General features: G+C 41.2%; 1 protein-coding gene across 5 annotated transcripts in view; it reads left to right on the forward strand.

Annotated features, from left to right (window-relative positions):
* Positions 1–344: 344 nt before the first annotated feature.
* Positions 345–12,585, forward strand: part of Lepr (leptin receptor) — an 81,224-nt gene continuing 68,983 nt past the window's right edge. For 3 of the 5 annotated variants that reach the window (XM_021199582.1, XM_021199583.2, XM_021199584.2), the window contains exons 1-2: positions 345–865; positions 11,271–11,330. In XM_021199582.1, coding sequence (XP_021055241.1) covers positions 11,291–11,330 — 40 coding nt within the window. In that variant the 5' untranslated portion in view covers positions 345–865; positions 11,271–11,290. The remainder of the gene's footprint in view (positions 866–11,270; positions 11,331–12,585) is intronic. The other 2 variants (XM_029540151.1, XM_029540152.1) reach the window with 1 other exon arrangement.

The raw sequence follows: 12,585 nt of genomic DNA on the forward strand, positions 1-12,585 counted from the left end.
TCTATCTATCTGTTTTGTAACCTGCTATGTCGTTGATATTCAGGATGGAAAACGAAGTGGTCATTAATCAACTAGATGCAGGGATGCCCTCTTTCCCTTTGGGACAAGTAAGGCTGAGGTGATGGTTGATGCACATAAGGGGATAGGGAGCTCACGACTTTCCTATGCAGGGCCTTTCCTGGTTCTCTTTCCCACTTGGCACTTTACTTTACTGCAGCATACTCCACACCTGCTGCTGTAAAGGCCAGAGAGGACAGAATCAGCCCTCAAAGCTTAGCCCAAGCTCCCGCCTCGGCCACGCGCGCAGCGTCCCCGCCGCGCAGTCACCTGAGTGGCCAGTCAGTGCCCCGCAGCGTCGCGCCCGCGCACGAGTGGCCGGCACCTTCTGAGCCAGCGGCACAGAGCCCAGGCATCCCTGCCTTACGCCACTCCGGACACAGGTGGGACACTCTTCTAGTCCTCAACCCCTGGCGCGAGGCCACCCAAGGCAACGCAGGACGCAGGACGTTTGGGGACCGGGCAGCAGACTGGGGCGGTACCTGCGGAGAGCCACGCAACTTCTCCAGGCCTCCTGCTACTTTGGAAACTGCCTGGGGCTGCGACATCAACCCCTTAAGTCCCGGAGGCGGAAAAGAGGGTGGGTTGGTTTGAAAGACACAAGGAAAAAAAAATGTGTTGTAGGGCGGGTTAAGTTTCCCACCCTCTTTCCCCTTCCCGAGCAAATTAGAAACAAAACAAATAGAAAAGCCAGCCCTCCGGCCAACCAAAGCCCCAAGCGGAGCCCCAGCCCGAGCACTCCTTTAAAAGGATTTGCAGCGGTGAGGAAAAAACCAGACCCGACCGAGGAATCGTTCTGCAAATCCAGGTATGTTGAGGCCATCTACAGCATTGGGTATCGGGGCGCGACGCTACTCGTGGACTCCTGCCTGCAGAGGAGTTCTTCGGAGGGGCCTGAAGGGTCTGTGTGTATCCAGACAGTGACGCAAGCGCAGCGACAGCGCTCCGGACCCGGAGACGTAGCACCTAGGTTCGGCTGTGGTTTCCGATTTATCTTCAGGGGTGTGTGTGTGCTTAGCCTAACCTCCATGGGTTTCTTGTCTATCACATTTAGAGGGTTGGATTCATTTCTGAGGGCTTTTTAATAATAGCTCAGGTGTACCTCATATGAAAAATGTAGACTTCTGTAATTGCCAATCTTGCTAATTTCATGAAACTAAAAGACTCCATTGGGTTGGGGTTTTTATGTGCATCAACCATCAATGTTTTCAGGATTTTTCAGTTAATAGTAGTAGAGAAAACATGGTATTTGTAAAGAACTTGGAAATATATAATTAATGCAAGAATAGATCACCTGGCACTAAAAGAGTCATGTTACCTTTAAGCCATTGTCTGCAACACTGAAAAACTGAAAAGAAATAGGAAGAAAGAAGTACCTAAACTGCATAAATAACTTGTGACTTTAGCACAGTATTTTTGTTTTGTTTTGTATATTTGGAAGAAAAAAATTGTAGAAAGCCAAAAACTGTAGCTTTCTCTTCAATTAATGTGTGGCACTCGTGGCTTCTTAGCATAAAGTTGTGTGCAGAATGTTTAAAAAGTGGTTTTCCAGACCACTTCAGAGTGTCTCTGAAATGAATCTCAATAACAGAGACAACAACTTCAGTGATATGTTTAATAATCTTGGAATGAATCCCAGAAAATAGTAGAGGTTAACTAAACAGACCAACCAGAAATTAGGGACACACACACACACACACACACACACACACAAACAGTAGTACTATAACGTGGAAGTGTACTTTTTGCTTAATTTCTGAAAAACATAACTTGACTCATATATGTGGGCACAGAACGAGACGGTAACTTTTTTTTTCACCACATAAAATATTTTACTGTTGGTATTTTAAAAATTATTTAGGATTTAGACACCGCCAGTTAGGCTAGGCGTAGAAGCATTTTTAGCTAATTTTGTTGGCTATGGTCTAAAGTGAAATAATGTCTTACCACCCACAATGCTTTGTGTGCAATCTAAGAAGCAAAGGGACTTTGAAGTACTCCTTTATGAACATAGTTTAACTTATTTCCAGTTCTTTCTCTGTCTTTTGGCTGGGAAGGACGTAGACTGGCTCCTTTGTGGTCCTTGAAGTACCTCCTGAAGCAGAGGCTCCGCTCCTTTGAAATTGAGCAGAGTGAAGTGGATTCTGGGCTGATTAGCCAGGGCGTCTTAGAGCTCAGATTCCCTGCTGGTGCTTGCTTGAAAACCAAGGGGGACACTGCAGGCGTCTGCTGCTTAGATCCAGGCCAGCTCATTCACAGCTCCGGAGCTATGGAGCTTGGCAGAGACCCTTTTCTCTTTTGCAAGAGGGGCTCTACTCTCCCATGAATTTATCGAGGAAAAACAGTCATTGCTTCACACTTAGATCACTAATATTGGACCAAATGGTTTGTGTTTGTGAAGTGGGAGGTCTTGGAAATAAGGGGGGAAAAAGCCAAAATAAATGAATTCTTTTGGCAGATACTGTATTGCATTTTTTTTTATCCTTAGAGGCAAACACTCATACTAAAAAAATATGTCCTGTGGAGTTAAAAAATGAAGAAAAGGCTTACGCTCAGTTCAAATTCTTAAGATTTTATGTGATTTACAAATTCCAATTTTAATTAAATCAGAAAAGTGCAAATGTTCACCTACTGGCCAGACTTTGCACATACATGCTTTCGGGGGTTCTATTTAGATTTGATCTTTTTACAGTTTAGAATATTCCTTCTGAAGCACATACTCACCACCACCAAACAAACACTATGTAGCTCGGGCTGACCTCAGACTCACTTCGTCATTGAGGATGACCTTGGGTTTCTCGTGCCTCTGCTGCCTGGGTGCTGGGATTCCAGGTCTGGACCACCTGGTGTATGTGGTGCTGGGAATCAAACCCAGGGCTTCCTAGGAGAGCCCTCTACTGAGTGAGTGGTACCTGCAGGTCTTTTAAGTAATATCTGCAAAATATCTGTTGTCTTTTCACACCCGTGATCCTAAGTCTTTAACTATTTTCAACATTTGAACCCTGACAACTATAGGGAGAAATGCATAAAATGATTGTATTGGCTGGTAAGCTGAATAGCAAATCATTGCAATGGGCAATTATAAGACAAAAGCTTTTCTACTCATTATTTAAGAAAGATAACATGAGGATGTCCAGACTCAGCGCTTGCTTCTTCCTTACCACCAGCCTTGTTTTGCCTGTTTTAAAAGAAAAAAAAATTCATGAAAGTTGAATGTATCTTTTTGTAGATTATTTAGGCTATATATTGTGTTTGTAATATTGTTATTTTCTTCCCTTCCATTCAAAGCACAATATTATTAATGAGCTGTTTATATTCTCTGTGTTTTTACTTTGTTTTTTTTTCCCCCTTAAATTCATTTCTATCCAGTTTTGAATGCTCTGCCCAGGTTCTTCAAGGCCTAGGGAACTGTCAGGTAGGTCTCTGATGACATCAGCTTTGCCATTTGGTCTCAGCGTTCATTCCATTCCACCCACTGGCAGCCTTGTCCCAGCTGGGCTGTCACATCTTCTCCCTGATATCCAGGGTGGCATGGTATGTGCTTCCCAAGTTTCTTTTTCCCAGGCTCCGCCCTTCTGTCCGCTCTGGTGGTCCCCTCTTCAGAGTCTTTGCTCTGTACTCTCTACTCTTGAAAATCCCATGGGATCTCTGTGTACTGCGGACTTGGCCCATGACAGTTCATGTCTTGGCTTTCTGCTCTGAGCCTTGGACCTTTTCCCCAGCTTCCTGCTCAGCATTTCCTTTTGGCTGTCTTGTAGGCATCTCTATACATTCTATTTCAACGTGTTCCAGATAGAATCTTCATGGTACTCTGTCTGCCATACCTCTCATCTTATTTAGGCCCTAAACCGGGCAGTCATCATCGATCCTTTACATTCTATCATAGCCCATATATATCTACATAAGCGTAAATAAATAATCTTTGCATTATTTAAAAAATAAACCCAGAACACAATCTCTTCTTTTACTTCGGTGGCCATTACAGACTACCCTTAGCCTTGTATTATTCCAAGGGCCCATTTATTAGTCTGTTTGTATCCTTTTTTTCTCTTTAATCTATTCTTTAGAAAGCTTTCCTTTTAAAATCCATGGTAGGGGGCAGGGCAGATGGCTCAGCAGCTGAGATTGCTTGCTGCTCTTCCAGAGGAGTGTGGTTCAGTCCCTGTCACCCATACTGAGCAGCTCACAATCAACTAACCCACCCACTTTTGGTCTCTGTGGGTGTGCACATGCATGTGCACAAACATATGGAAAATAAAAATAAAGTTTTATGTGTATGGGTACTTTGTCTGTATGTGTGTAAGAGTACCGTGTGTGTCTCTGGTGCCCACGGAGGCCTGAAGAGGGTGTCAGATTGACTACAACTGCAGTTATAGATGGTTGTGAGCTATCATGTGGGTGCTAGGAATCAAATCGAACATGGGGAGGGGGGTGTCTGTGGAAGAGCTAACCACTGAACCATCTCTACAGCCCCTAAAATACAATCACTAGTAAAACATACACATCAGATCATGACCCTTCTCCACTCCAAATACTCTGGTGGCTTTCCAGTTCTTATGCTGTTAAAGCTCAAATCTTTGTAATAATTGCAAGACCCCTATGGGACCCCTTTTTCTTCCTATCTCTTCTTCCTTCTCCTGGGCTTCTGGCTTTCCCTGAGTATATCAGCAACCATCTTTGTACTTTAGCTTCCTCTGCTTGGAGCTCTTGCCTCTGGGATGTCTACGTGGTTTGCTCTGTTACACACATTTCCCTTACGGCTTTGTTGAAATGTCTCTAGGCAATAGCTGAACTTGCTTGACTTCTTATTTTGCAGTGTATATATTTCCTGTTTCCTTTGCCTTTTTCTCTATAGCATTTATGTATGTTCTGAACTGCTGTGTGTGTGCTTCTCGGTTTCGTTACATTAGAATGAGAACATCATGAAGGCAGAAGTTTTAGTTTTGCGTGTGTGTGTTCCATTCACAGTCGTAACTCTAGGACTTAGAAGTAATGTGCCAGAATCGCTCAGGATTTTTGTTTGTTTGTTTTTGCTTGTTTTTCTTTTCTCCTATGGACTGACCGTTCTGACTAACTATTTTCATTGACAGAAATTCAGTGGTTCTCAACTTTCCTAACCCTGCAACTCTTTATTACAGTTCTTCCTGTTGTGGTGACCCCCCCACCATAAAATTATGTTGTTGCTACTTCATAAATGTAATTTTGCTACTGTTATGAATCATAAGCTAAATATCTGATGTGTAGGATATCTAATAGGTGACACCCCTCAGGGTCATGACTCACAAGTTGAGGACCACTTCTATAGATGAAGGTATTAGTTACTTTTGAGGTTATATGATCAAAATATATGACAGATATAACTTAAGGCAGAGAAATCCTAATTTAGGTCAAGATTTCAGAGGATTCTTACCTTAGTTGCTGTTTCAGTGCGCTGCAGCAGACTGGCATGTCGGCAGGAGGGTGTGGGGGAAGACAACTGTTCACGTCATAGCAGACTGGAAGCAGCTAAGATAATATACCCTGTAGGAACCCACCTCCTTGAGTTAGATGACCCCACCACCCCAAACCTCCAGAATTTCCTGTTCTGTGGAGGTGTGGAGCAAGGGTTCAACTTAGTCTCTTGAGTTTCAAACTGTAAGAAGGAATAGAATACATTTACAAAGTCGAAATTCAATATGGATTCTTAGTTTTTTTTTCTCTTCACTCTACCTCCCACCCCTACTTGTTCCCTTCCATACTGTTGCTGTAAGAATGCCACAGATTGAGGAATCTATAACGAAGAACATGCAAATTTTATTTAGCTCAGGATTCTGGAGGTGGAAAATCCAACAACAAATGGCCACACGTACGGGACATTTCTTGATGTATTACATCCTGGTAGCGTTGCAAACAAGCATGAGACAAAGGCCAAGAAGGCCAAACCCAACCCAACCCCAAACACTCCAGCAATAGCCTTAACTTGTATGTGACCTTAGCAATTCTTGTTAAGTCTTAACCTTCCAATAATGCTACCGTGTAGGCTGAGCCTCCAACATGTGTGCTTTGAGAAATGTATTTGACCAATGGAAGCTGATAATAACAGAATGCGACATGAACTTGGGTACGTGGTGCAAAATAAATTTTATAGGACAAAAGTAACAGTCAAATTATTAAGTTCCAGAACAACAACAAGCCCTAAACAAATGGAAGCAAGCAGAGCCCACTAAGTCTTTACTCGCAGCACTTGTAGGAGGAGCTCCGTGAACGCAGCCAGTCTGGTCTACACTGGGAGTTCCAGGACAGCCAGAGCTGCATAGTGAGACCCTCTTAAGTGTAGTAATTATTTATACTAAATAATAGCCAAAGGTTTCAACCAAGCAGAGATTCTCGGGAGCTTCTATAATGACGTTCTAATCGGCTTTTAAAAATGTGAAGTCATGTTTAAGAACAGCTGTTACCAAATGTCTGCCTCTTGAAGGCCAGGACAACTTAGTTTTTCCCAGAATTATATTTCCTCATTTGCTTCGGCTGACAGCTGCGATTTTGGGTGCCTAAACTATGAAAATTAAGAAACTATAAACAGGAGATAATCGAACAATTGTATGCTGTATCCACCAACAGAATTTCTAAGCCAAGCTGGTCAGTATCTAGGAGATGAAAAAAGATAAATAATCATGCACATACATAGTTATGGTGTGTGTGTGTGTGTGTGTGTATTTGTGTGTGTGTGTGCGTGCATGTGCACAAGAGAGCACGTGCATGTGCATATAAAAGATGGCGAGAAAGAGACAGAACAAGAGAGAACATGACTACTGACTCACATTAAACAGAAAGAAAACCCACTGGCACATACATAAATATTCATTAATTGTAATTTCTACTATGCTTATAAGGTACAGCCTTTAAGACCATACATAATAATTATATTAGACCTTTGTGGGAGATAAATAAGAACTTGGGTTTTAGACCAATGTCCGCTGGTCACCTGTGTGACTAAGGGAAGGACTTTGGCCCAGAACTGATAGAAGGTTCAGACTAGTCCATAAAAAGCAGTGCTTGGGGCTCATGGCTTCCTCATCTTTTGCTAACACATTCCTAACTTATGAATCAGCTCTTCCCTAGGATTTCCTGTTGTCTCTTACTGTTCTACATGGCTGATTGCCGCCTTCTCCCTGTACTGACAGTGGGCTTTACATCCCTCCCTGTTCTTTAGGGAAAGGGCAAGCAAATATTCACTTTTGGGGAACTGACGAACTTAAGTAAATATAATATGATTCACTTGCTAAACAGTTGAGTTCTTTAAATATTAGACACCATAGACTTTTAAGATATGTGATCATAATTCAGTTATTATTATTATTATTATTATTATTATTATTATTATTATTATTATTCAAGACAGGGTTTCTCTGTGTAGCCCTGGCTGTCCTGGAACTCACTTTGTAGACCAGGCTGGCCTCGAACTCAGAAATCCGCCTGCCTCTGCCTCCCAGGTGCTGGGATTAAAGGCATGTGCCACCACGCCCGGCTTAGAATTATTTTTTATCTTAAATTATTTTATTTCTTTATTCATTCCTTTATTTATTTATGTGATCACATGAATATGAATATGCCACAGCACATGTGAGGAGGTCAGAGGACATCCTGTAGGAGTCAGTTCTCTCCTCCCACCTGTGGATCGGTCCTGGGGACTGAACTCATGCTGTCAGGCTTGGCAGCAGGTGATTTTGCTGACAGAGTCACTGTGCCAACCCCTGGTTTAAAAATTCAAACTTTAGCCGGGCCTGGTGGCGCAGGCCTTTAATCCCAGCACTCGGGAGGCAGAGGCAGGCAGATTTATGAGTTCAAGGCCAGCCTGGTCTACCAAGTGAGTTCCAGGACAGCCAGGGCTATACAGAGAAACCCTGTCTCGAAAAACCAAAAAAAAAAAAAAAATTCAAACTTTATTCTTATAAGAAAAGTACAAAAAATAAATATTTTAGTTAAGGAATTCTCTTTTAAGAAAAAAATTTTTTTAAGATTTATTTTGTTTTATAGTTATGTGTGCAGGTCCCACAGAGGTCAGAAGAGGGCGTCAGATCCCTGGAATTGGAGTAACGGGCTGTGTGAGCCATCTGATGTGGTTGCTAGGAACCAAACTTGGGCCCTCAGCGCGAGCAAGCAGTACCTGTCCTTACCTGCCGAGCCATCTCCCCATCCCCCTGTTTTCTTTTCTTTGCATTTTATGGTGTCTCATGTGTGATACGCTTTTTCTTACCCTCGGTGACACAAATATGGGCCATATTAGATCAGATTAAAAGTTGATAAAGGTAGGTTAATTAGGAGACAGTTCTCCGGTAGGATCACTGATGGCGCAGGTCAATGAAGTAACACATCCAAGCTAAAGCAAGGGGATTTTATGAATCTTGGGCAAGGGGGGATGATGCTAGGAGCTAGGATTGTGTCCATCCATAGTCAAAAACTGAGCGCCCGGCAGGTGCTCTCAAATGAGTTGCCAGAAACGTGGAGACAAGGAGTGAGGACATGATAGCCAGACGTTTTTCTCTGAGTGTGTGTTTTTCTGTGAGGGAAGGGTTGAGGAAGGAGGGCATACCATCCTACCAAGGTGATGGGAAATTTTCATTTTGTTTTATTTTGTTTTGTTCTAAGGCGTAACCCTGGCTGGCCTAAAACTCACTATACAGTCCAGGCTGGCTTCCATTTTTATGTCCATCTTACGTCTCTGCCCTTCTAAATGCTAGGAATGCATCACCCTACTTAGGAAGAAGTCGTTTTTACTTTACAACAGATTTGAGGAGCCAGAGAGGTGGCTAAATGGTGAGGAGCACTGGCTGTTTTTACAGAGGTCCTGGGTATGATTCCCAGCACCCACATCGTAACTCACTACTGCTTGGAACTTCAGGGACACCAACACTCTCTTTTGGCTTCTTCAGGCATCGGGCATATTGATGCAAATGTACAGCAAATTCCTATTCTCAGTGAATGAATAAAAGTAGGCATACATAAAATTATATGGTCACTAGAAATAGATGAAGCTGTATATATTTTGTTAAAATTTTGGCTCTTGAAGGAGCAGTGGTTTATGTATATCTAAATAAAATGCTTAAATGTCTTTTATTTAAGTATGAAATACAGGCTTCTTTAGCAGAAAATGAAGAAACAGTAGCAGATGGAGCCACTTGAGATATTTGTCAAAGCAAGCAGAAGGCCAGAGTTGGTTTTCTAATTTACAAGTGTTTCCATAGACTTGGAGATTGGAGATCACTGGAGCCAGTTGTTAAATGACTTTCATTCAGTCTAATCCCTCAATCAGACACTGAGACTGTTTTGTTTTATATTTGTGGATTTGGTAGATCAAAATGACAACGTGATCATGAGTTATAAAAACGAACCGTCTGATCTTCCTCTGGAAACCCATAATATGATCACTCAGTAGAACATAGAGTCTGATTTTCTTTTGTTTAGAGTTTATAGTAACAACAGATGAGCAATCGATGCATTTCCTAGGTCCTCAGTGTCGGTGCCCTCTGCAGGGTGGGTGACTGACTGAATATCTAAAAGTAAAGTCGTGCATTCCTTTCAGAGCAGACTATGAATGAGCTTTTGAATTCTCTTTAAAGATTTCTTCAAACTTTGTAAGTTTCAACCAGCCATTTTTCTCTGCCTAAATTCCTAAATAGCTTTAAAGAGCATTGTTTGTAAGCTACAGGGCTGTATATCACCTAGGTTAATGTATTCAACAACTATTTATAAGTACCTACTATGTTTCTTAGAAGGTATAAATATATTTTACTTTTAAAACTCAAATATAGGTATGGGGGAGATGGATCAGCTGGCAAAAGGAATTTTCACTCCTAGAACCAGTGACAAGCCGGAGGCAGTGTCATTCTCTTGTAGGTCTGGTGCTGGAGGGCTAGACACTGGAGGGTCCTTGATGTTCATTGGCCAACCAGCCTGGCTGAATTCATGAGCTTCAGATTTAGCGAGAGATCTGTACCAAAAAAGATCCAAGTGGAGAGCAGTTGAGGAAAGACAACCAACCAAGTCAAGGTCATGCCACCACATGCAAGCACACCCAAATGGATGCCTCTCATGTGCACATGTGCACACATCTACTAGCAGGTGCACATAGCACACCCTCATACATACACATATGCATGAACTGCGCACACTACACACATGCACATAACATAATGCACATATGTAAACACAAATGTACATATGTAGAGTACATTACATATATATCACATACCCATTGTATTGGCTAGTTTTCTGTCAACGTTTCATAAGCTGGAGTCCTTTTGGAAGAGGAACTCTCAATGCAGAAAATGCCCTCAGCTTATTGGCCTGTCGGAAAGCCTGTTATGCTACTTTTTTGATTGATGATTGATGTGAGAGGGGCCAGCTCACTGTGGGCATTGTCACCCTGGGCTGGTAGTTCTGGGTGCTGTAAGAGAGCTGGTGGACAAAGCTGGTAAGCTTCTGCTTCAGTTCCTGCCTCCAGGTTCCTGCAGTTTGTACCTTAACTTCCTTGATGATGATGGATCATTGTGTGGAAGTACAAACGAGATAAACACTTTGGTCCCAACATGCCCACAGTAACAGAGACCCCCACTATACAAATACTCTGCTTAATATACTACACATACACACCTATACATACATATTCTTGTACACACATACACATAGACCACACATATATGCCACATACTGCATACATGTATACATACTATATACACATATAAACATATTACAAAAATACACATAACCACACATATACATCACACTTGCATACACATATATACATATCACATATACACACAAATAACAGGCCACATATGTGCAACACACATATACACCCCACACACATATACATACCATACACCCCATAAACACACCATATACAACACATATATCATACCCTATCCATACCACATGCACATATAAACCATACATTCACATATCTCACACACACACACACATATACCCCACATAATATTCAATATATATACCATAATACTACCTCTCTCTACAAACACATACACATATGACACACATACACATAAACCAATATAATTTAATATGAAATGGTTCTCTGATATTGACCCAATATATTTGAACACGGAAGTTTGAAGACTTATTTGTAATATTTTTCTTTTGTTTTTTCCATAGACTGCCAGTATATATGAATTTTTCTATGTGTACTGATTTGTGTTTGATTTATTGTTTTCCAGGTGTACATCTCTGAAGAAAAATGTTGTGTCAGAGATTCTACGTGGTTCTGTTACACTGGGGTAAGTTACATACACCTTTGTGTTTGGGGGATGATATTTCTATAGATTGATTTCTAAAGAGGAACTTTATATTGAAAAATACCTGGTACTTTGTGGTCCAAACCCATGTCTATAAATAGCTATTCTGTAGTTTCATGAGCATGTTTTTACCCTAACAAAGAAGACAAGTATAACATTTTGTTTCATTTTATCTATTTGACTTTTTGTGAGATTGGGCAGTTAATTGACTATATTTCTAATGAGATTTTTAGTTCATACATTTCAATTATCTTGTTGGATTTTATTGGTCTTAGACAACTTTTAGAATTTCAAAAAATAGACTTTTAGCTGTGCATTAAAGCTCTATAGAGAAACAGAACTGATGCTGGTGATAATGTGTGTGTACACATGTGTACACATATGCACACACACATGAAGATGTTTATAAGCAGCTGGATCGTGTAATTATGAAGACTGAATGGTTCTAAGATTTGCAGTTGGAAAACTGCAGACCCAGGAGAGCCAGGAGAACCAGGAGAGCCAATGTTGTCTAAGTGCGAAGGTCTGAAACACATACACAGACGCACATGCATACTACTTTATTCACGTCTATAAACACAGGTGTGTACTTTTGCAGTAATGACAGTATGATGCTCTGAGGGATATTATCAAAGAATGGTGCTCACCTTGGCTAATGCTTGTCAATTTTGTCTTTTTTGAGAATTTCCTTCCTAAGAGGAGTAGGGTGATGTAGCATTGTGAATCTTGTCTTGGTTTATCTGGTGATGAGTGAAGCTGAACATTTTCATACACACACACTACCACTTACTTGTGTATATATTTTTTGCTTTATTGTCTTGGTGCTTTGCCTGCATGGATGTCTATATATCACATGGTGTCCACTGAGGCCAGAAAAGGGTGCATGAATCTCTGGAACTAGAGTTACAGAACTTTGTAAAGCTCCACGTGTGTGCTGGGACTTGAACCTGAGTTCTCTGGAAGAGCAGCAAGTGCTGTTAACTGCTGAACCATTTCTCCAACTCCTTGTGCATCTTCTTTTGGCAGATGTTTCCTTGTGTCTTTTGAATATCTTAAAGTACGGTTATTTTTAGAGTGCTTTTTTTTTTTTTTTTTTTTTTTTTTCCTTTACAGCTATATTTTCAAACCGGAAATCTCCTAACTGACATAAACCCATAAAACAATAAACAAATCATTGTAAATCTGTAAATAACCTAAATGACCATCAACCCATAAAAGAATAAACAAATCATGGTAA

This window comes from Mus pahari, chromosome 6 (genome assembly GCF_900095145.1).
Source record: "Mus pahari chromosome 6, PAHARI_EIJ_v1.1, whole genome shotgun sequence".
NCBI classification, from domain to species: Eukaryota; Metazoa; Chordata; class Mammalia; order Rodentia; family Muridae; genus Mus; species Mus pahari.